Source organism: Cyanistes caeruleus, chromosome 18, assembly GCF_971803275.1.
Source record: "Cyanistes caeruleus chromosome 18, bCyaCae1.hap1.1, whole genome shotgun sequence".
NCBI lineage: Eukaryota > Metazoa > Chordata > Aves > Passeriformes > Paridae > Cyanistes > Cyanistes caeruleus.
Genome location: NC_141718.1, coordinates 5,076,606 through 5,097,332, shown reverse-complemented (window position 1 = coordinate 5,097,332; position 20,727 = coordinate 5,076,606). Strand labels below are relative to the sequence as shown.

Genomic DNA, 20,727 nt, shown 5'->3' with positions numbered 1-20,727 from the left:
GAAAGCAAAACCCAGCATTTCTTTACTCATCATGGATGTGTCATTTGTCATTCTTGGTGAAAATAGGCTCAGAGCATTTAGCTAGTGCAAGCAGGTGATGTATGCCAGCAGCACGGAAAACACAGGATCAGTCAGCCAATATTCTTTCCTGCCATGGAGGTGGTCTTTTCACGCTGGGGGCTGGATTCAGAGGCAGGGACATGTCTGAGACAGCCCACAGCCCTTTGGAAGGAGGGGTTATGTGGGAGAGGCTGGATGTAGCCTCTTCCCAATGGTCTGAGTGTCAGTGTGATGGAGCTGGTGGGTTGGGCTTAGGCAGTTCGCTCCTTTCAGGGATGAGCAGAAGTGCTCAGGTTATTTGAGGGGGAAGAACAACAGACCCTGGAGAATAACTTGGAGCTCCCCGAGGCTTCACTGGTGTTGGATGGCAGCATATGGATGTTTGTGTTGAGTCGGCAGTGCTGGAATGGGCTGCAGTTGCTGGACTTAACATTTATTTTCTCTTGGAAGTTTCCAGACACTGTTTGCCAGCTTTGGCAAGTAACAGTTGGCTTGGTTTGATTTTTAATGCCAGTTTTCCTTGTTTGGGCAGGGGCAGTTCTCACACCATGCAGGGCTGAGGAGAGCACAGTGTTGGTGATGGCACCAGGAGCTGGCCAGCGCTTTGGAGCCGTGCGGTTGGGTTGGGCCCTGTCTGGAAGCTCAGCTTTCCGTGGCTGTCACAGACAAGCAGTGGTTCACCTGTGTGGGGTAGGCAGACCAGACTGGCAGACAGCAGCACTGCAGCTGGGGTGGGACCTGGTTTGCCAGAATGGTCTTTTGTTCTGTGAGAACCCAACCCCAACATCAGCCACTTCACCAGGGGGGTAGGCAGGACCCCTTTCTGCGGTTTGTGTTTTGCAGGGAAGCCAGCCTGAGAGTCAGTGTGTTAAACTGAAAAGAGGAACTGAAGGTAGCCAAAAGAGAGGAAGGATATGAGTTAGAAACAGTCCGTTGTCCCTGTGGCCATCGAACAAGGTACAGGAGCTGGTGCTGTCCCAAGGCCCAGACCTTCTGGCTTCTCCAGGGATACAGAGCTTTCCTTTCTTCTTGGAGAGTCACAGAGCTGGAAAACAGGGATTTAACAGTAGCCTCCAGAGAAATAAATAGGTGTAGGCAGTTTCACACTTGCCTGTGAACCCATGGTGGCATGTTGCTCTCCTGCTGGGCAGTGTCAGCAAGGTGGGGAGCAATGTGTTCCCCATCTCTTGTCTCCTTCTGGCACAGTGGGGAGAATGTGGATTTTTGAACAGCAATGTCATTGTCCTCATCCACACATCCTTCATCCTGTGTCTTCAAGGTCATGCTACATGTAAGATGAGTGCCGCCTTTTCCATTGATAGGGTTAGCATTTTTCCTACTTCATGTTTTTTTTCACCAGTTTCTTCTGTTTCGTTCTGCAAGCATGTGGCTCACAGTCTGACTGTAACCCTACAGCTTGACAGCAAACTCTTAACGCTGCCGTGGGTTTGGGCAGCCTCCCTGTCGTGGCGTGCACATCCTTCCATTGCTCCTGGTGAAAACAGGAGCAGGAAAAGAGGTCAAGGGAGAAAAAAGAAAAATATGTATTTGCAGCAAGCACTATGTGTCTCCTGTTATCTGAATTCTGTGCAAGCAGCGTGCTCTGATGGAGCCCCATGCCAGCTTGGAGACCACTGAAAACAAAATAAACATCTCTGCAGCATGGGCTGATACACGCTCCCTTTAGAGCCTCAGGCACCTCCAATTAATCAAGCTGTCTGTGGAGGAAGGGCCTGTGAGGACCAGAGGATGCTGCCAGAGCTGATGGGCTGATGAAGGGGTGGGCAGCAAGCAGCATTAAGGGTGAACAGAATGTGTGTTAGCCTGGGTGTGCCATGCCTTGGGGTGAGTCTTGTCAGTATTGCAGCAAAGTCGGAGCTTTAATCCTGGTTTGCGCGATATACGAGTGCTGTGGGACGGTGCTCAGCACCGTGCACGCATGTTTGATGAAGAGTATTCCCTCCTTTCTGAGAAAGGCTCTCAGAGAGCGTTCAGCTGGCTGGGCCTTGACAATAAATTGAGGGGCTGACCAAGCCAAATGGCTTCTTGAAATGTCATGAAGTGAAATGTGGCCAATACCACGGAGGTGGGATGGCTCTGCAGAGTCACCTGTCCCCATTTCCACTGAGGTCGTTGTGACGAGTCCTTGGCATCAGCTGTTCACCTTAACCACCAACACCGAGTCTGTGCATACAGAGCAGAGAGCAGCAGGGGACAGCAGCACCTTTAAGTGTTTTACGGGCATGGATTACACAGAATAAATGAAGAAGTAAAATAAAATTAAGAGGAATGTTCTAGTAATGGGTAATTGGGGCTTTTCCTCTAGTGCTAGCAGAGCTGGCTGCTGCCAGTCTGGGCCCACAGGCAGTGTGTGCCCTCCAAGTGTTGGGAACAGCAGACACATCCAGCCCAAAGCAGGCACAGGTTGTCAGGGGTGAAGGCACCTGAGAGCCGTGCAGGTTTATGGTGTAAGCAGGTGGCAGGTGCCATGTTTGTGTCTAGGAACAAATGCAAGCCATTGCCTTCTTGTATTCCAGGGTCAAGAAAATGCTTTTGCCAAGGACTTTGTCAGTGCTGCAGAGGTGAGGAAGGAGATTGCTCATTTGTTTATCAACACAAATGAACTAGTTGTGTTTAAAAATAAAATTTTGGGAGTGTTTAAAAATACAATTTCAGGAATAAATTAATCTATGGAGACTAGGTCCAGTGTCCAGGGAAACATGAAATGTTTTCAGACCTTATTTTTCTCAAAAACTGAAAAGAGATGCTTCTGTGCTGTGTACAAATGCAGAGCTATGTGCCTGAACCAATATGTCAAACTGTCATGTGGGAGATTTGGTGAAAAACATCTTGTCCTAAGGGAATAATTTTAAACACTATATGTAGGTTTGCTGCCTCATAAGGGATCATTACTCAAATCTATTCCCTCTTATGGTAGCTTGGCCTCTGCTTAACGGGCACAGAGTGAACCGAAGCCCATTAACGCGTCCTTTAAGAGTGGTTATCAGATGGTAGAGGGGAAACAGATCTCTGATCAGGGAATATAGTGTTATTGGCCAAATCCTCAGATTCAGCCTTAACAAGATCAGTAGCAATCCAGGGCCTTCACGCTTGGCTGGCCATCGAGGGCGGCGGCGGGGCCGTGCTGTGCCGGGCAGCCGGACCCTGGGCAGCGCGGGCGGCTGAGGCTGTGTCAGAGCGGTGAAGAAGTGTAAGGGATGAGCCCTGGGGCAAGGAGCCATTCTAGGGATCTTCACCTCCTGTTTGTCACTTCAATCTCCCAGGAATGCTGAAATGTGGAGTGGAACCCACTCCTAACCAGACCCCTACCAGACTGTGTCTGTGCTCTCATTCCTGTGTCTCGCTGCTTTCCGTCCTTTTGTTGGTGGTGATTTTGGCAAAAATGAGAAGGATGGCATAAGCAGCACCTGAAGAGCAGCATCAGCTCCCGGTGTCTCAGCGTAGCATCTGCAGTTGCCTTGGCTACACCAGCCCTCCCTCAATTAGCCTCCTCTCTGATGAGAAGATGCACACAATGTGTGGTAGCCATGCAGGTGAACTCGTTTTTAAAAACTGGGACACCCCTGGGTTTGCACAGTGCTCGGTGGGGTTGTCACAGTAAAGAGAACACCTTTGTTTTTTCATAATGCATAAGAGGATGGTACATGACAAAAGAGGCTTCATATGGAGCAGCTTAACTGCTCAGGGTCTCCCGAGAAAGGGAGGAGCTGGAGAGACTGAAGGTACACATGGTGTCTGCAGAGTAAGGTGAATGCCAGGGTCTAACCTCACTAGAGAAATGTGTTTTTCCTGAGCTGATATGGAAAAGCAGTCTGTAGTGTGTATATTGAATTTTTTTGTGTTGCAGAACTCCTGGTTCTCTTCCTGTGTCCCAGCTGCAGGCTCCAACGCTGCTGGCCAGGCTCCTGGGTTAGTCACCATGCTGCCATTAATGCTGTGTAAACAAACAAACAAACAAACAGCAACCTTTTATTTTTGAAGGCTGTGTGCCTTTGCAAAGTAGAGCAGAACGAAAGAGCAGCTTCCTAAATGTGCAAGGTCAGAGCAGAGGGTCGGGCCTGGAGGGAGGCTGGGGAGCCTGGCCGGGCGCTCTCTTCTCACTGTTTGTCTGGGCTGAATGGCTGGAATGTGTTTGGCTGGATAAAGCTTGGTCAGAAGCTCTTACCTAAAAGCCAGCTGGCTCTTGAGACTACCACAGCATCACCAACAGCGGTGGGGAAAAACATCATCATGGGGGAGTATTTTCCAGACTTCTTTTGGTTTTTGGTCACTTTACTGCTTTGAGTTTCATGCCTTTCATGTGAACATGACATGAGCTTATATGTGATGTTTGATTTCTTACCTCTGCTTCAGCATTTGCTGTTTCTGTGACACACACTGTCCTTTGTGCAGGGTGGTTGTGCTTTTGTCAGTCCCGAGTTCTGTGTCATGTCCTTTGGTTTGGAGGGGAAGTCTCCACCCAGACCGTCCCAAGATCTTGGGTGTGGAGGATGGCTCTTATTAGAAGTGTACTGCTTTTTTTCATAACACAAATTTTTTGCAGTAGTTGCAAACAGAGGCAGTTGTGCAGTTCAAAGATAATTTGTTAGAAAATTCCATGCTTTCAGTGAGGTACTTCATGACTGACAATAATTTATCTGGAACTTGGCAGCTGCGAGGCAATGATGTGGTGACACCATCTTGTATTACCTGACTAATTTTAATGTGCCGAGTCACGTCCATCTCAGCCACCAGAACTGCTCTGGACCGTGGACACTGTGGCTGTGAGGGAGGAGGCAGAGAGGATGGATGGCTGGTGAAACAGGTCTGCTGGGAGAGTGTTACTATACTGGACAAGCATCAGGCAATATCTCATGCTTAAGAACATAATTCTCATCAGGTGGATCAGCACAGCTTTAATTTTTTTTCTACAAAGGTTTTTTCCTGGAAAGCATCATACCTTTGTCAAGACAGAAATACTGGAAAAAAGTAAATTGCACTGAAAATTTCCATCCAGATTGGCTTTGAGAATTCTTGTGCCAGTGCAAGCTTTGCTGTGAGCTCTCTTTGTTTTGGATTTGAATACGTCATTTTCTGTGCTCATTAATGACAGACAGGAGAGCTGGAGCTCCCACAGTGGTGTCCCATGGTGAGCAAGGCTCTTGTGGACAGTGGCAGTCAGTATTGGCTTTGCAAACTGAGGCTCAGTTCCTGCTCGCCTCTTTTACTTGGGTTTTCCTCTCAAGCCAAGGAATCTTGTTTATCCACGTGGGACAGATTTTGCTTTGATTTCTTTATCAGTACTTTGCTTATGAATTTTATCAACAGCAAATGGCTTAGAAATAATTTGCTGATTTACAAGCAAATAAGCCTAATTTTTTATTCTTCAAGTGTTTGTGGCACATGAGTTCATGTAGTCATTGCTGAGATCCAGCTCTGTTCCAGGTGTCGTGGTGCCTGCACAGCTGGTGCAGCGAAGCCCTGGCTCTGATCCCAGCATGGGAATGTGCCACCTCTGCCTTGGCTGTTGTAGTCCTCGGCTGTGGGGGTCTCCTGCAGCCCTTGTAGAAACACTGCTGGGACCCCTGGGCCTCTTGTGGCAGCAGTTCAGCTGTGGGACTCTTTCCTCTTTCTCTGCAGGAGAGGAAGAGAGCTGCTGTCACAAGGACTAATCTCGAGGCGCTGGCTCTTCCTGTGCCGAGCCCAGCATGTCCTGTGCAGTCAGGGAGACCTAAGAATAAAAACAGTGGGTACTGTGTGTCTTGTGAACAAATACAAGTAAGGGAAAACATTTCCTGTTCACAATTTTCTGCACAGTCCCATCTGAGTTTTTAATATTTTACAAATAAAAAACTGTCTTAAGTATACTTGCATTCTGGACAGTAAGTTAAATTGAACACCTGGTCAGATAGTGGTTATTCAGGGAGTCTGAGTTTTTTTTTTCTGTGGTTTCCCCAAAGCTATAGGGCCCAGGAGTGACAGGAAAGAAGAGTAGAAGCTCCATGTACTGAGAGGGAATCTGTGCCAACACCTCATTGCCTGCCGGAACTTCGGGTATCACGCAGCAGCCTCTGCTCTATGCTTCTGCACAGCCCTTCAGTGCTTCCTATTTATCAAAACTGACTAAAAACACCCAACACTACCTGCAGGGAGCTGGAATCCATTTGAGTGTAGATGGTGTGAGCACCTTTGCCCTGCTGCTGCTGGATCCTTGACCGGAGCAGGAGGAGTGTCTGGAGAAAAGCAAGAGGGGCCTGGCTGAGGTGTGCAGCAGAGCTCTCTGTGGATTTTGCACAGAGCAGGGCTGAGCAGGCAGCAGTGCTGCTCTGGAGCCTGGTTCCTTCTCCCAGTGTTTATGGCATCATGTCCCCAGGTTCCTGGTAGTGTGGTGGTGTTAGAATGTTTTAGTTATGAGTATCTCTGACATCATGTGATAATCAAGCATTAAAAGCAGTTTCCAGCTTAAGCCAAGGACTTCCGTGCTAGTTTAGCATTATTTTTGTAGTATCACTGTGACTGTGTAACAAGCTGTTCAGTTCTGGATTTGTATCTGGTATAGCAGGAGGTTCAGTGAAAGTAATGTGAGTTTCCCCATGAACTGTGGTACCCCCACACTGCTTGGCTTTGTGGAACAGGAGGAGAAAGGTGATGGGAGGAAATGTCCTGAGATGTTAAACATTCACAGCTGCTTTTTGGTATCTTTGTCATATTCCACACATTTTAGTTACTCTTTGCATTAAACGTAAAATCTAGAGGAAAACGGCCTAGGGATATTGTTTAGGATGTTTCAGTTAGGCTTTTAAATTTCTGTGGTTGACAGAAACTAATGATAGCTAAAGATTATACAAAGTTCCAAAATGAAAGAAATTTTAAGGAAAATATTATCATGGTGCCCCATTAAAAGAGGGGAGGAGGGAGACAGATGTTGGGACTGACCATGAGGGCATGGAGGGTTTGGGGCTGGCTTCCTGCTTGGAGGTGTTTCAGCATCTGTTTCCAGCAGCAGAGGCTGTGCAGGGAAGGAAAATTCCCTGTTGTGCTGCAGTCTAGGACACACTCATCAGTCCCAGGTCCATCCCCAGTGTTCACACATATTGCTGCTTTCTCTCAGGTGGTGTTCTTGCCTGGTGAACAGCCAGCCACGGGATCTCACTTCGGGATGGGGAGGGGGATCCATACCTGTGGTGGTGACTCGGTGGTGGTGACACGGTATCCTCCGAGCCGGAGATGTAGGAGAGGGGCGCGGCAGGTGGGGAGAGGGGGTAGCAATGCCGCTGGCAGGCTGTGAGTTGATGGGGTTACATGTCATGGGTCTCCTAACCTCTCTCTGTGAACCCTTTCCAGCCCACGACCTTCCCCCGAGCAAGACCTCGGCGGCGGCGGCGCAGACGGGCACCCACCTGCAGTGCCTCTCGGTCCACTGCACGGACGACGTGGGCGAGGCGAAGGGCCGGACTGCGGTGCCGACGTGGAGGTCCCTGCACTCGGACATCTCCAACAGATTTGGGACTTTTGTGGCTGCCCTGACTTGAACAAAAGAAATTATTTTTCTTTTCTTTTTTTTTTTTTTTTTTTTTTTTTAATTTCAAAGGGCCGCTACTGCTAGGTGGACTATTTTTCTAGGTTGGTACCTGCTTAGTGGCATATGGACTGGAAAGGGTTAATTTAAAGTAAACCTCAACTTTTTTTTAATCTTCTGCCACAGTATGTTACCAGTGTTAACCCTTCTGCAGTTAGCACACTTTTGCTTAAGATTTTCCTGCTAGACCACTTTTTCCCATTATTCTGTAACCTTGGCATACATTTATAGATGAGGCCTTTTCCTTTTTCATCTCAGTGTGTGTCCAAGTCACGTATGTCATAATAAGACAAAGATTCTCCTCTTCCTCCTCCTCCTCCTTTTCTTCCTCTTTTGTTTTGTTTTTCTTTTTTTTTTTCTTTTTTTTTTTTGTTTTGTTTTGTTTTGTTTTGCTTTGTTCAGTGCTTATTAGGATGGTGATCCTGAGGAGCAGCAGTTCAGGAATAAACACCAGTGAAAGCAAAATGGTCAGCATTAAATCATGTCGTAGTGACACCCAGCCTTTGCCAGTCTCATACAAACCAAGCAGTTGATGCTCTGTTGAATGTTCAGGCATGGACCTGCCCTTTCCTGAGAGAATGAGGCTCTGCTATTAAAAAGTTTCAGCTCTCATTTTGCTCCTGGTGAGGCCAGGATGCTCCTTCCTCTGTGTTCCTGGGCGTAGCCCTGGGATGTAGCTCTGTCATGAATGGGCTGGTTCAGGCTCAGCAGGGAAGGTATGGAGAGGTTTTTCTAAATAAGTCTAATAGTCATTATCTCCTCCTCCAAAGGGCCAGGATCCATGTTGCTTGCCTGGGCCTGGTGGTGCTCCTGCAGTTCCCACTTTATTGATACTGGAGAAAATAAATCCCCTGCACCCTGCCCATTTTTTGCCCATTTTAAACTGCAGAAAGATGCTGTTGATTGGCAGCATGTCCAGTGTCTCCTGCCCTTGCCAGGGGTGCCCCAGCCCCTACCACAACAGGTCCCAGTGCAGATGCAGGGGGCTGTGTCCAGGGGCAGCATTTCTCAATCTGCCAGGGCAGGAAAACCTGGTGTCAGAATCCCCCAAACTCGTTCAAGGCCCCATTTCTGCCATGCACTGAAGAACAGCATTGCTGGATGCACACAATAAAAGGAAAGCCATACTTTCCTGCTTGGGCTAGATAATGCTCATTTGAGATGAAAGTTGGAAGCAAACCAGATAAACCCACAACTGACAAGATGGGCTGATTTTCCAGTGGTTTTATGTAACAATGTCTATTATTTGTGTGTCCCTGCACCCAGGAGTGGCCCTGTCCTGCCCTGTGCCTGCAGCTCACCTCCCACAGCTCCTGGAGCTCAGGAAAAGCACTGGAGGGTTTGGCTTTGGTTGTGAAATAAAGGTTGGCCTCTCTAGGGTTATTTATTCATGATTTCACAAATGTGTCCCTGCTGAAGGGACAGAGTTGAAGACTGCTTTATATTTTATCTTTGATGATTGTGCTGGGTCTTTAATTACTTTGACATAATATTCTCGGTAGACACCAACGGAGAGGAAATTCTGCCTAAAAAGCCAAGGGTGGTCTGGAATCCTCACTCTCAGTCATATGTGGCTTCAGAGAGACTCGCAGTGTTTGGAAATGTGATTTGAATGTGCTCTTATTAACCATGCATGGATTGATTTATGGGTCTGGTCAATGAATTGACTTTGGATAAATTTGGATAGTTTTTAATCTTGGTTTTCAATATTATTTTACTTTGTATTAAAGCTGGAGCTTCCACGAGGATGAGGATTTTTGCCCATCCTGGAGCAACTGGCTGTGGAGCTGCCGCACACCCACTTGGTTTGGATCAAAAAGCTGGGATGGTTTGTACCTCTGTCAGGGTGTGCAACCAGGAGTGCAGAGCTCCTCCTGCACCTACAATAAAATGTCACTGTCCCCAGTAAAGTATCTCCTAGTAGTCACTGTCAGCCCCTTTCTGGAAGGTGCCTCTGCCTGTGATTCCTCAAGTCCTGGCTTACCTAAGTATATGTTTGATTTTAAATCCTGTCAGCAGAGCATGGGTGTTCTGTGCATGCCAGAGCATTTGTGCTGCTGTGGGGGGCTTGCTCTGCAGCAGGGCACCCTGGGGTGACACCAGTACAGTACTGCGTTCCATCACAGCTGAAAATTTTGGCCAAGTTCATGGTCTGGTGGCATTCCTGCTCAGAGTGCAGTCCCTTGCCTTGTGCTTTGTTTTTAGTTCTTCCTGCTGCACTGAAGAGAACAGGTTTTTCAGGCTTCCTGAGGTCAGGGATGCACACCCTGTGCCACAGGAAGGAACCTGTCAGGGGACACGGAGTTCAGATGCTTTTAAAGAGAAATCCCTGTTTGAGTGGAGTTGTGGTGGCTTGGTCTCACCACCCAGTTCTGCTGGCTCATTCTCAGCAGCTTGCACTCCTCTCCTGGAGTACTGTTCTCATCTGCTTGGAACTTGCTTATGGAAATGCAGAGTGTAATCAATTCCTTTCAAATCAGTGGAATCCCATGAGATGAGGAGGCCAGGGTGTCCTGAGGCCAGGGGCTGTGTCTCCAGGTGCTGAGCCGTGCAGCATGGAGCTGTGGGTGTTGTGGCACTTGGCCACCTCTGGCTCTGCTGCAGGCAGTGGATGCAGTGCAGGGTTGGGACTGCCAGGGAGTGAGGAGTTAAGGCAGTGGCTGGCTGGGTGCTGGGCTCAGTGGCTGGAGTTTTAACTGAATCGTACGGTCACACACGGTTCTCTTGCTGAACCTCCTGGCTGATCTTGATTGAACGAGCTCTGCTTGAGGCAGCTGTTAGCCAGGACCAACCAAACCTGCTCTTTTAGGGTTTTGTTGCTTTTTGCCAAAGATCAGAACAGAAACTCTACATTCTGACTAGGACAGGCATCGTGTCCTGCTCATCACCTGGGGATGTGGTACTGACAGCATATACAGAAGGTTCAAGCTTTGTCACAGAGCTGGTGGTACCTGCAGTAATTTCATTGTACCCATTTTCTCCATTAAATTTACACTGAGTGCACTGGGAGTTTTTTTAACACATGTGAAGTGTCAGCATAGCCTGACACAGTAAGAATGGAAGTTATGTCATTTTTTGAATAATAATACTCCAACTGAAACATGTTTGGGAGCTGTAGGTAAAAGCCAGTTGTATAAGAGGTAAGTTGCACTCTTGTGGAGAGGGAAACTGAGGCACAGACAGCAATAGGAGACTGGGGGAACAGTGGCAGGGCTGAGCTGCACTGAGGTCTGACCTCTGCTTGCTGCAGAGCCCTGTGCCTGAGGCTCACTTCCTTCAGGGGCCGAGTTGGGTCAACAGGGGGAGAATTTTATCAGATACGTGTTCCCCAAATGCCTGGGAGAAACCTGCCTGCGTATCCTGCATGGCTTCCGGATGGGGGACAGTCATACAAGAAGCCAAAGACCGGTGGTACGATGCACAATCTGCTTTGGATTGTGAGCAACAGCTAAAATGTGGCTTTGCCTTTTGCCGTGGGGATTCTCCCTGGCCGGCCCGGCGCCGGAGGCTCCCACGCAGCCTCGGGCTGGGTCGGGGGAGCCAGGACATCCCCCATCTCCTGGCCCTGTGCCCTGGCTCCCTCTGTGTTTCCTAAAAGAAACCCTGTGCTTAGTCTGCAAGTTACAATGTCGTAGCAAACTGAGCAAAATTTCCCTTGCATTTCAGTTGGGAGGAGTGATCAAATACCTCTTAGCCAAAAAAGGACAGAATAGGCCTCATTTTATTACATAAATATTCTTGCAAATTTTCTCCAGATCACGTTCTCTTGGGGTTACTTGTTCTCTGCTGTTAGAGCATCAGCAAGGGGCTTTGGGCTTGTTACTTAGTTAAGGTTTTCACAGTGTCTGAGGGTGGAAGGAGATGAGCACAGGATTCTGTCACCTGGATCATCTGGGGAGTTGTCCTGTGGTCTCCATGGTCACTCTGGGTCTGGCTGGCCCTTGGGAACTTGGGATCGGGACTGGACTTCCAGGCACCACCAGTAAGGCAAAAAGTTCCAGTTTTGGGAGGTGGAAGGAATGAGGTGAGCACAGCAGTGGGATGGGCACTGGGGGGGGTGGGTGATAGAATCCAAACTGGTACATTTGATTTATTTTTGTTAAGCTGCAGTGTAAGGTTTTGTCAGCTACTGGATTCACAGCTGTTCAAGGGATGGTGTGTAAGAGCATAACCCATTTTTATAGAATTGTTTCTTCTTTAATGCTTAAGGCTAATGGAGGAAATAGTCTAATTTTGTCTTAGAAATTCTCTATTAAAATTGTTGCTTTGAGTCCATCCGCTCATAGGTTCTGACTGATGAAACTGCAGGTTCTGATTTCCGGCAGTTACAACTTTATCACTATTCGCTACCCAAGAATATTACAGCTTTAAAACAGCCTTAAGCAAAAGGATGTTATTTCTTTGTACTAAATTTGGTTCATGGAAAAAAAAAAAAAGAAACCTCAAAACACTGGTAATCCGTACTGCATTAGCAAACTCTTCTGAAAAATGTTATTGCACATGTAAAATATGAAAACTTGACTCTGCTGTGTGTTAGGCAATCCTGTAATTTTTTTTTTTATTTTTATTTTTTTTTTCTTGTTAAATTCATTTCCTAAATGCTTGGTTGGAAGACTGTGACGATAGCTCATGAAATTGAGTGTTACTTTTCTTTCTTTTTTTAAATATGTAAAGTGCAGTCTTCTGTATTCCTGCATATTGTACATATCTGTATATGTTTTACTGAGCAACTAAATAACAATAAATATGATGTTAATGGTGGCTACTCTATATTTCATACCAGGTTTGTTGATTTTTTACTAAGTCCTTATTCCCGAGGGCATGAAGAAGTGAACTGATGCCATTCATATTCAGGTAAGCCCTGGGCCTTGTGATGGTACAAATTTGCCCATGATCTGGGGAAACCCTTATCCACATGTGGCTCCCTGGGAGGTTTGGGGTGCACTTTGCTGATTCCTCTCTGCTGTCAGTGGTGACCCTGTGCCCAGCAGGGTTGGTGGGTTTTAAGTTTTACTTCTTTTTGATCCGGAGGGAGGAAGAAAGGCAGCGTTCATGGCAGCTGTGCAGTCCCTGCTCTGCAGGGAAGCCCACAGAAGATAAGACCTTCCCCTTTGCCCAGGGTGTTCTCCCAGGAGACTGAGGACTGGTTGGGCAGCAAAAGCTTCTGGTGTTCCTCATTCCCACTGGTGACCACCCCCAGCCCATCCTCAGAGGCACTGCAGGATGGTGGCCCTGTCTGTACACTGAGGTTGCTGGTTCCCTTTGTGCTGCTGGGTGGTGGAGATGTCTCTGAGCTCTGCCCGGGTGCTGCTGTGGGATTCTCGGGGCTGTCCTGCTCTCTGAGTGCCCCCTCTCTGTGGCAGCTTCTCTCTTTCTCCTCTTGTCACTGGACCTCGTCCAGAGGGGCTGGACCATGCCTGGAGCTGCTGGGCAGTGGGAGCAGTCCCCAGGGTAACTCCCCAAGCCCTGAGCCCTGCACAGACTGCTCCTGCTTTGTCCTAGTTGTTCAGTAAAACTGACCACGAGCTCTGTTAATGGTTGGATTCACACAGCTCCTCCAGCACACGAGGCCATTTCTTGGCTCCCAGATCTCCCACTGTGCACAGGCTTCTTTGCTTCTGCCAGCAGCTGGAGCAGCCCCTCCTGCTCCAGCAACGCTCCGCCCCAAGCTCCCGCTTCCAAAAAGGCAGCAGGAGCTCACTGTTCACTGCACATCACATTAGCAGATGAAAATCAACTGGCTGGTCTTTGATTTCTGCTCTTGACACTAGCTTTACTTGTCACCTGGTAATGTCACCTCTGCTGATGCTGGCACGGTGCCTGCTTATCCCAAACACTCACCTTCATCCCGGGGCACTGTGCTCAGAGGCTCACCTGGTCTGTGTTAGTGTTAAGCATGGATTATAGTTTATTAAGTAAAGAAAAGCAAGTGGTTGGTCCTGGAGCTTTTACAGTTCTTGCTCTCCTAATCGTTTCCTGTGGCCTGTGATTGTGCCGAGAGTTGAAATCTGTCTGTAGCTGCATCTCTTTGCCCGAGCCATTTAACTGATTTAATTACGTCCTTTGAGTTACTTTCTGCATGAGGCTTTGAAATTCCCGTCACGGAGGAGACTCTGTAAATATGTATTGTATGTTCAGCAGTCAGGAATCCATTGGCAGTGCAGCTGGATCCCATGTGCTGAGATCTGCTTGGCCCTTCCATGGCCACCACGAAGCCGTGTGGCTGTTGGGCAGCTCTGGCCCTGCAGAGCCAGCCACCATTCCTGTTTGGAGGCTCCTGTGTGTGACTCCAGAGTCATTTAAATTCCCTTTTCCTCGGCTGTTTGGGTGAGCTGCTTGCAGATTGCTGCAGGTTCTGTGAGAGTACAGCAGAAGGCATCTCTCTCCAGAAAAACCAAGGTAAATACAGGAATGAAAGTTTGGGTCAATGGCATCCTTTTGACTGAGAAAGTTGTTAGAAAATAAAATTATAATGGGTTTCTTTTAATATTGATTATTTCCAAAAGTCCCTAGGTCATATGCCTGAAGTGGTATCAGTTTGTAGCCCCCTCCAGTAGTTTTAGCATTATGGCAAATAACATCACGTATATTTTGCTTGTAAAATGTTTAAAAACTCTACTCAGGTGAGCTCTGTAAGGCTGTGCTTAGAGGGCAGAGGATGGGGGTGATGTCTCTTCTAAGCTTTCCTTTCTGAGGTGTTGCCAGAGCTCATTAATGACAGTGCAGGAAGTGGAGGTGACAAGACCTGAAGAAAATCATGTAGATCATCGTTGGTTCATTAGTGCAGGGTTGTGCCCTGTTTTCTAATGGCCAGAGCACAACCAACATGGACAGAGTAGTGAGGACCTTCCAACCAAACATCCCTTTGTTCCAGCTGTGGAATGGGGATGATGTTTGAGGTGATGGAAGGGGATCCCTGGCTGCCTATTTCCAGCGCTGGCAGGTAGCAGTGGGTTTGGGCCTTTGCCAAGCCTCAGTGGGAGGTGCCAGGGGTGCCTTGGAGGTCCCTGGTCCTGGGACAACGTGTGGTGGAATATGGGTGGGATATGGGAGGTGGGATCTGTGACTCCTTTGCGTTCTCACTTGGCCTTGGACACGTGTCACCACGTCACCATTTCTGAGCCTTGCTATTTCCTTTTAGATCGTGCTTGTGTCACACCTGTGAAACAAGGAACAGAGGAGGAGCCCTGGTGAATGGTTGCTGTGTCCTCTTAGGGGTTTCTGTTAGCAGTCCACAGACAAAGGAGATGTTGCAGTGTCACCCTAAATGGATATTGAAACACTTATTTCAGCCTCCATCTCGAAGGAGGCTGAGAAGTTTGATGCTATGAGGGCTTATGTTCTTCCAAAACAGCCTCCTGCTCCGGGGTTAACTGATGGAGAATATTCAGGGCTGAGCTTCAGGAGGTGGGAACTTTTCTCAATTTCCTTTTATCCTCTGCAAAATGCCCCTCTCTCCCTTCCCCCTTTCTTCCCCCCACCCCCTTTTCTCTTTATAAAGCTGGAATTCTTCCAGACTCTGCTCTGGGCTTGCAAGAAAACTTTACTGTGTAAATTTGCTCTTTGTGTTGGGAGTCCTTTGTTTAAACAGCATTGTGAGCTTGCTGGGGAGGGATGGAAAGAGGGGGAGCTGGGAGGAAGAATTTGAAAAGCCCTGACCCCTGATGAATAAAATCCAGCACATTAACACATTCTTCAATAAATTCATGATTGCAGATAAGGTGGGAGTCCCCAGGGCCGGGCTTTTCATTAACCCCCTGCTGACTAACCCAAACAGACGGAGTGTTTTGTCAGCGCCAGGACAAGCAGAGCCCTTTTGTGGTGGAGGGGCCGGGTGAGCATGGGGAGCGCTCCTCCAGGAAGCCAGGTTACAAAATGGGACTCTATTTCAGAACAAACTCCTTTTGGTTAGTTTGATGAGATTACAGAAAGGAAAAGGCTTTAACAAGGGGCTTATTGAAGCTAAGTAACTGTTCTGAATACAGTGAGGACCAGGGCAGAAAACATATGATTCCCAAGTAAACAGGAGCCTCAAGAGTATGGCTGAAACAACAGAGCTGGACATGGTCCGTGTGGTTCTCCTGAGGCATGAGGGAATGCTTGGAGACATGAACCTGTGTGGGAGCCCTGCAATAACCTGTGCACAGCACCCAGCACAGCAGGGCACTGCTGCCCAGGGCTGCTGGGCACCGTCAGCTGCAGTGCTGGGCTGGAGAGTGTCCTTGGAGGGACATGTGCACCATGTGAGGTGGGCCTTGTCCAAGGTTTCAGCCTTTGAAACCTTCTTTGTACCTCTGGTGGAAAGCTTACTCCAGGAAATATTCTGCTGCTGTGGAAACCTACCCCCAGAATGCTTCCCTCCCACATCAGGGAGGTCTTTTGGGTTGATTATTATAAAATCTGTATGTATTGAATGATCTGAATTCTGTGCCTTGTGTTCCCAAGTCTTGGTCACCCAAGCAACTCAGAGTATTACTCAGCCCAAAGAAAAGTTTTTTAGGATGAAATGCAGAAAAATCTTGAGTTTGTCTCGGGTTCCTGCTACCTGCTGGTGATGACTGTGCTTTTTTACCCATCCTCTCAGAAGGTAACAACTTGTGGTGGACTCCAGTCTTTTCCCAGAGCAGCTTGTGCCCAGGTGAATTGAATCCTGTCCTTTGGGAGTAAACCCAGGTTCTCCTGCACAGAACACTGCACACGTGCACCCAGAACCAGGTGGGCCATGGCACACCCCTGCTGCAGACATGCACATCCCTCTGGAAAGCACCTGCAGGTGAGGGCTGCAGTGCTGGGGCTGGGGGCTGCAGGCACCATCAGCCCTGCCAGCTCCCACCTGAACTCTGCAGGCCCAGCCTTCTCCCACTACTGTGTTTTTGATGTATCCTTTCATTTACCTGCAAGATACGATTTTAAATGATTTCCCATTGCTGCTAACAGAAACTTTTTGTTAATTTCCATGGAAAAGAATTCCTCTCTTTTAGGGGAACTGAAGTGTGCCAGCTGACTGCTTCTGACCCCATCAGCATTGTGTCTTCTCTCCTACATACAAGGGTAGGTGCTGGTTTTGATGCCTCAGAATGAGACTGGTACAGCTTCCACTCTGTGCTGAGCTCCTGGTGTGCCAGGAGCTTGGGGGTGATACTGGGGAAGTGGTTGACAATTTAAGCCTGCAATCCCTTGTAAACAAACACTGTGTCTGCCATGGCCTTCTCTTCCAGCAGCAAACATGGCAGGGGCTCCTTTGCAGTCTGTGTGAAACTATTTACATTTCAGATGTTAATAAAGATAGTGAGAAAAATACTATATTTGTATTAAAATCAAATTAATTCATGGATCCTCAATGTCCCTTATTCTTGATGCAGTGAGATTAAACATTGTCAGTTTCCCTAATTAATGGCCCACACCCTCATCTCTGAGAAATCTCTGTGTTGGGCTCAATGCTGTGCACAGTTCTGAAATAACCCCAGTGGAAGAACCTCTAACCCCTGAAATAACCCCTAACTGTAACCCATGTGCAAACAACCTCCAAAACACACACTTATAAGCCTGATACTCCTTATCAAGGCTCTTGCTTAGGAGCCCAGGTGAAGGCAGCCCAGTGTGTGAGAGATTACTACTGTGTTAATACAATTTCATATTTTACTGTCACTTCATTGACAAGAAGCATCTGGAAGAGAAAACCCTTGTTGTTTGGGTACATACAAATGATGGGTTCAGGCTCTGGCCACTGGTCTCTGTGGCCTGTCTGCCTTGTGCCAGGCTGAGGAGCATTTCCCTCTGAATATCTCTCCTCAAAGCCCTCTCTCCCCTCACTGCTGGCAGAGCAGAGGCAGCAGTTTAATGGTTTGAACACATGGCTCTGCTGGGCTGACATGTTCAACTGGAAGGAGCAGTCACAGCTCCTTCCCATGGAAAATCCATCTGTTCCCCTGCATTCCCTGGTGTGTGGGGTCTCGGTGCTGGGGCAGGGGGGACAGTGGAGTGGGTATTATTTGCCGTGCACCCTGCTCAGCTGAGTGTTGCCGTGCATGCTGGAGGGGGTGAAGAGGGGGTCCTCAGGCACGTTCCCTCCCCTTCCTCTCCCTTCATTTACTATTTGAGACTTTGCTTTGTAAGAAAAGGCTGGTTTTTACGTTGGGGCTGTTATTTATTCCCCTCAGCTGTGCTCAAGCTTGCAGAGGGCTGCGGAGCCCCTTGGAAGAGCTCCATGGGCAGCCTGTGCCGGAGAGCCGGGGCTGGGCTTGGCAATGGGGGTGCAGAAGGGGTTTGTTCAGGGTGGAGGTCCGGGGATTAATCTGAAGACAAGCTTTTGTTTTTCTTTTTCCTTGGAATAATTTAAGTTTGGCTCTTTCCAGGCACTGGAAACCCTCCAGCAAAACTTGAAGGGATGGTTGTGGGGCAGAGGGAGTGTGCTCACAGTGCCCCAGCCAGGCCCAGGGCTGCCAGCCCCACTGACACCCAGGAGTGGGGTTGTGAGAGTGGTGGCCATTCTTGGCTGAGGTCTGATCATCCTTGCAGGATTTCTGTTTTGGGTTGGCCTCTCTCGGGCACTGGCAGCGTGTCCCCATGGTGTGGGCTGGGGTGTTTTCTCTCCATCCTGGGCAGGCTGTTGTTGGACATCAGCTGGTCATACCTGGCCCAGTTGCTGGCCTGGGTGGATGGGGGCACAGCCTGGGTGCTGCATCCTGGCCGTGCTGCTCTGTGCCCTGGGGCTGCACATCTGCTGTCCGTGCGGCTGGGACATCTCAGCAGTGACATACAGCCAAGGGAATGGCACAGGTAGCTCCCAGCCTGAAAACTAAGGCATTTCATCTTAATTTGAGCTGTTAAGAAGTATCTATTTTCCTGTGATTTATGGAGTAAGATCAGGCCAGGAGGCCCAGGTGGGTCCTGCACAGCCCATGGGGCGTGACCCGGGTCGGAGCCCAGTGGGGCCAGTACAGCCTGTGACGGGGCTGGCTCAGCCTCCCAGCACTTTGAAGGCTGTTTGTGTTTGATGGGCTGATGCGTGTCAAATGCAATCCAGCTTCCCACTGTCTGCTCTGGCAGCCCCCTGAGGTTGGCCTTTGACAGATAAAGCACCCCCTCCCCGAATTTCTGATTTCACACTGATGCACAAACATTCTTTGGCAATTTGAGCCCATTGTATTAAAGTAGTTAAATTCCTTAAGCATGTGCCTCTGAGATGACAGTGGTGATATTCATTACAGAGATACCGGGGTGGTGGCAGTGCTGGCTCTCTGGCTGTGCCAGACCTGTAGCAGGGATGGACCCTGAGCCAGTGGGAACCCTCCAGAGGCTGTGGATGAACCACAGGTCCATGGAGCTGTGGACACTGTGGCACACACAGGACATCCATGCTGTGTGCAGTGCTGCAGCATTCACATCCCTGCCCTCCCTCATCCTTCCTGTGCTGGAGCAGCCACACTGGCCACTGGAGCAGGAGCTCTGTGTGTGTGTGAATGAGAAAGTGTTAAAACATGAATCTTTCTTGAGTAGCACCTTTGTGCTGGACCTCAAAGAAATCGCTCTGCCTGTCCTAATGTCAGTGTGTTGTGGGACTTGGCTACTGGACCTGGTCTGGCAGCCTCCTTTTCCAGCCAGGAGTGCCCACTGGTTCCAGGAATAGCCTGGAAGTCAGGGAAAAAAGGTCTCAGAAAGGGAAGTAGCTTTGGCAAATGCAAGAATTGAATTGTTCTTTGCTATGTGGAAGAGCTGGAGGGGGCACCATTGCTGGGATGTGTTACAGTCCTGCCTCTCCTCTGTGAGCCCTCGCCTCAGAAACTGCCCCATCTGATGGAGTCACTTGCGAGTTAAGATTTTGTTTCAAATGTCTTAAGTTATTATTGATGCTTGAAAAGGTTACATCTGCAACTCATTTTCTATGTCATTGACGTTCTTTTCTGACAAATAATTTCAGAAATATGCAGCAAAATGTTTTGGCCCACAACCACTGCAGCTCACCAAGTGTGCAGACCAAATTTTTACACATTTTGTAGGAAAAAGTTTAACTCCTCATGTTCTCTCACAGCTCAGCCAGGCACAAGGGGGACACAAAGTGCTTGCTGCTGATCAGACATTGCTGCTTATGCAGTGCCCAGGTGGGTGATGAGAGCCACGGTGGGCACAGGGGGATGGGCACAGAGCTCTGTTCCCTTCCTGCTCTCTGCCATGGGTTGGGCTGTGAAGGGCTATAAAGTGCTATAAAGTGCTCTATAAAGTGCTCAGTGCAGAATGGAAACACGAGGGAAAGAAACTGGTAGGTGACCAGTTGTAGTCACAGCCACATCTTCAGTTCCAGAGAAACACAGATGGGGAAGGGAAAACTTGGTGGTGGTGCCAATCCTTTATAGTTTTGTTGAAGCCCAGGATCTGAAGTGCAGGTGTTATGTGGTCACAAGACCTGGAAGAGCTTCAGACAACAAACCTGAAAGGGAGAATTCAGTCATTTTTCTGGGGTAGTCAGACACTGTTTGCCACTGCTCCCCACCATGGTGTCAGTGACTGCAGCCAGGCACACTATTGCTGGGCTCACAGGAGCATCCCAGACTGCTCCATGCAGAGGGACAGGCTTCCTGGCTTCCTAGCTGCTGTCACAGCATGGTCATCATTTCGGGGAGACACGATCCAGATCTTTTGAATGAGAAAGCAGTAAGTGTCCTTGACTTTGTGGTTAATGCCCAGGTGTGTGAAGGTGAAATGTGAGACTTGCCTCCTAGGAATCATCATCAAAGCCAAGCATCATTCATGTGGTTTGCTTTGGAAGGTGGAACTTGTCTTTTTACCAAGCACTGGAAATGTCCAGCATCGCATTTGTAACAGATTGGAGCTTTTACAGCGCTGCTCAGACAGAGCTGTGACCTCCTTCTGGTCTCATTAAATGTTAGGCAATTGGCACATTCTCTCCTGTTATCTGAATTTCCAGCCTGGCTGAGAAAGGTGCTGCTGCAGCGAGCTGGGTGAGGTTAGATGTCATCTGAGTGTCTCTGCTTGATGTGCCTTTGCAGGCAGAGCTCAGCGGGAACTGTGCTATTGGGATGAAAGCCGGAGCTTAACCTATGGGCGGTTTGAAATAACTTCATTGTGGA

General features: G+C 48.5%; 1 protein-coding gene across 2 annotated transcripts in view; it reads left to right on the top strand.

Annotated features, from left to right (window-relative positions):
* Positions 1-20,727, top strand: part of MN1 (MN1 proto-oncogene, transcriptional regulator) — an 83,425-nt gene that overhangs the window by 22,340 nt on the left and 40,358 nt on the right. The window contains exon 2 of one of the 2 annotated variants that reach the window (XM_023937853.2): positions 7,405-12,409. The exons of the other annotated variant lie outside the window; for it this stretch is intronic. Within the exon in view, the coding sequence (XP_023793621.2) occupies positions 7,405-7,592 (188 nt within the window). The 3' untranslated portion in view covers positions 7,593-12,409. Of the gene's footprint in view, positions 1-7,404; positions 12,410-20,727 lie in introns of those variants that run through there. 2 annotated transcript variants of the gene reach the window in all.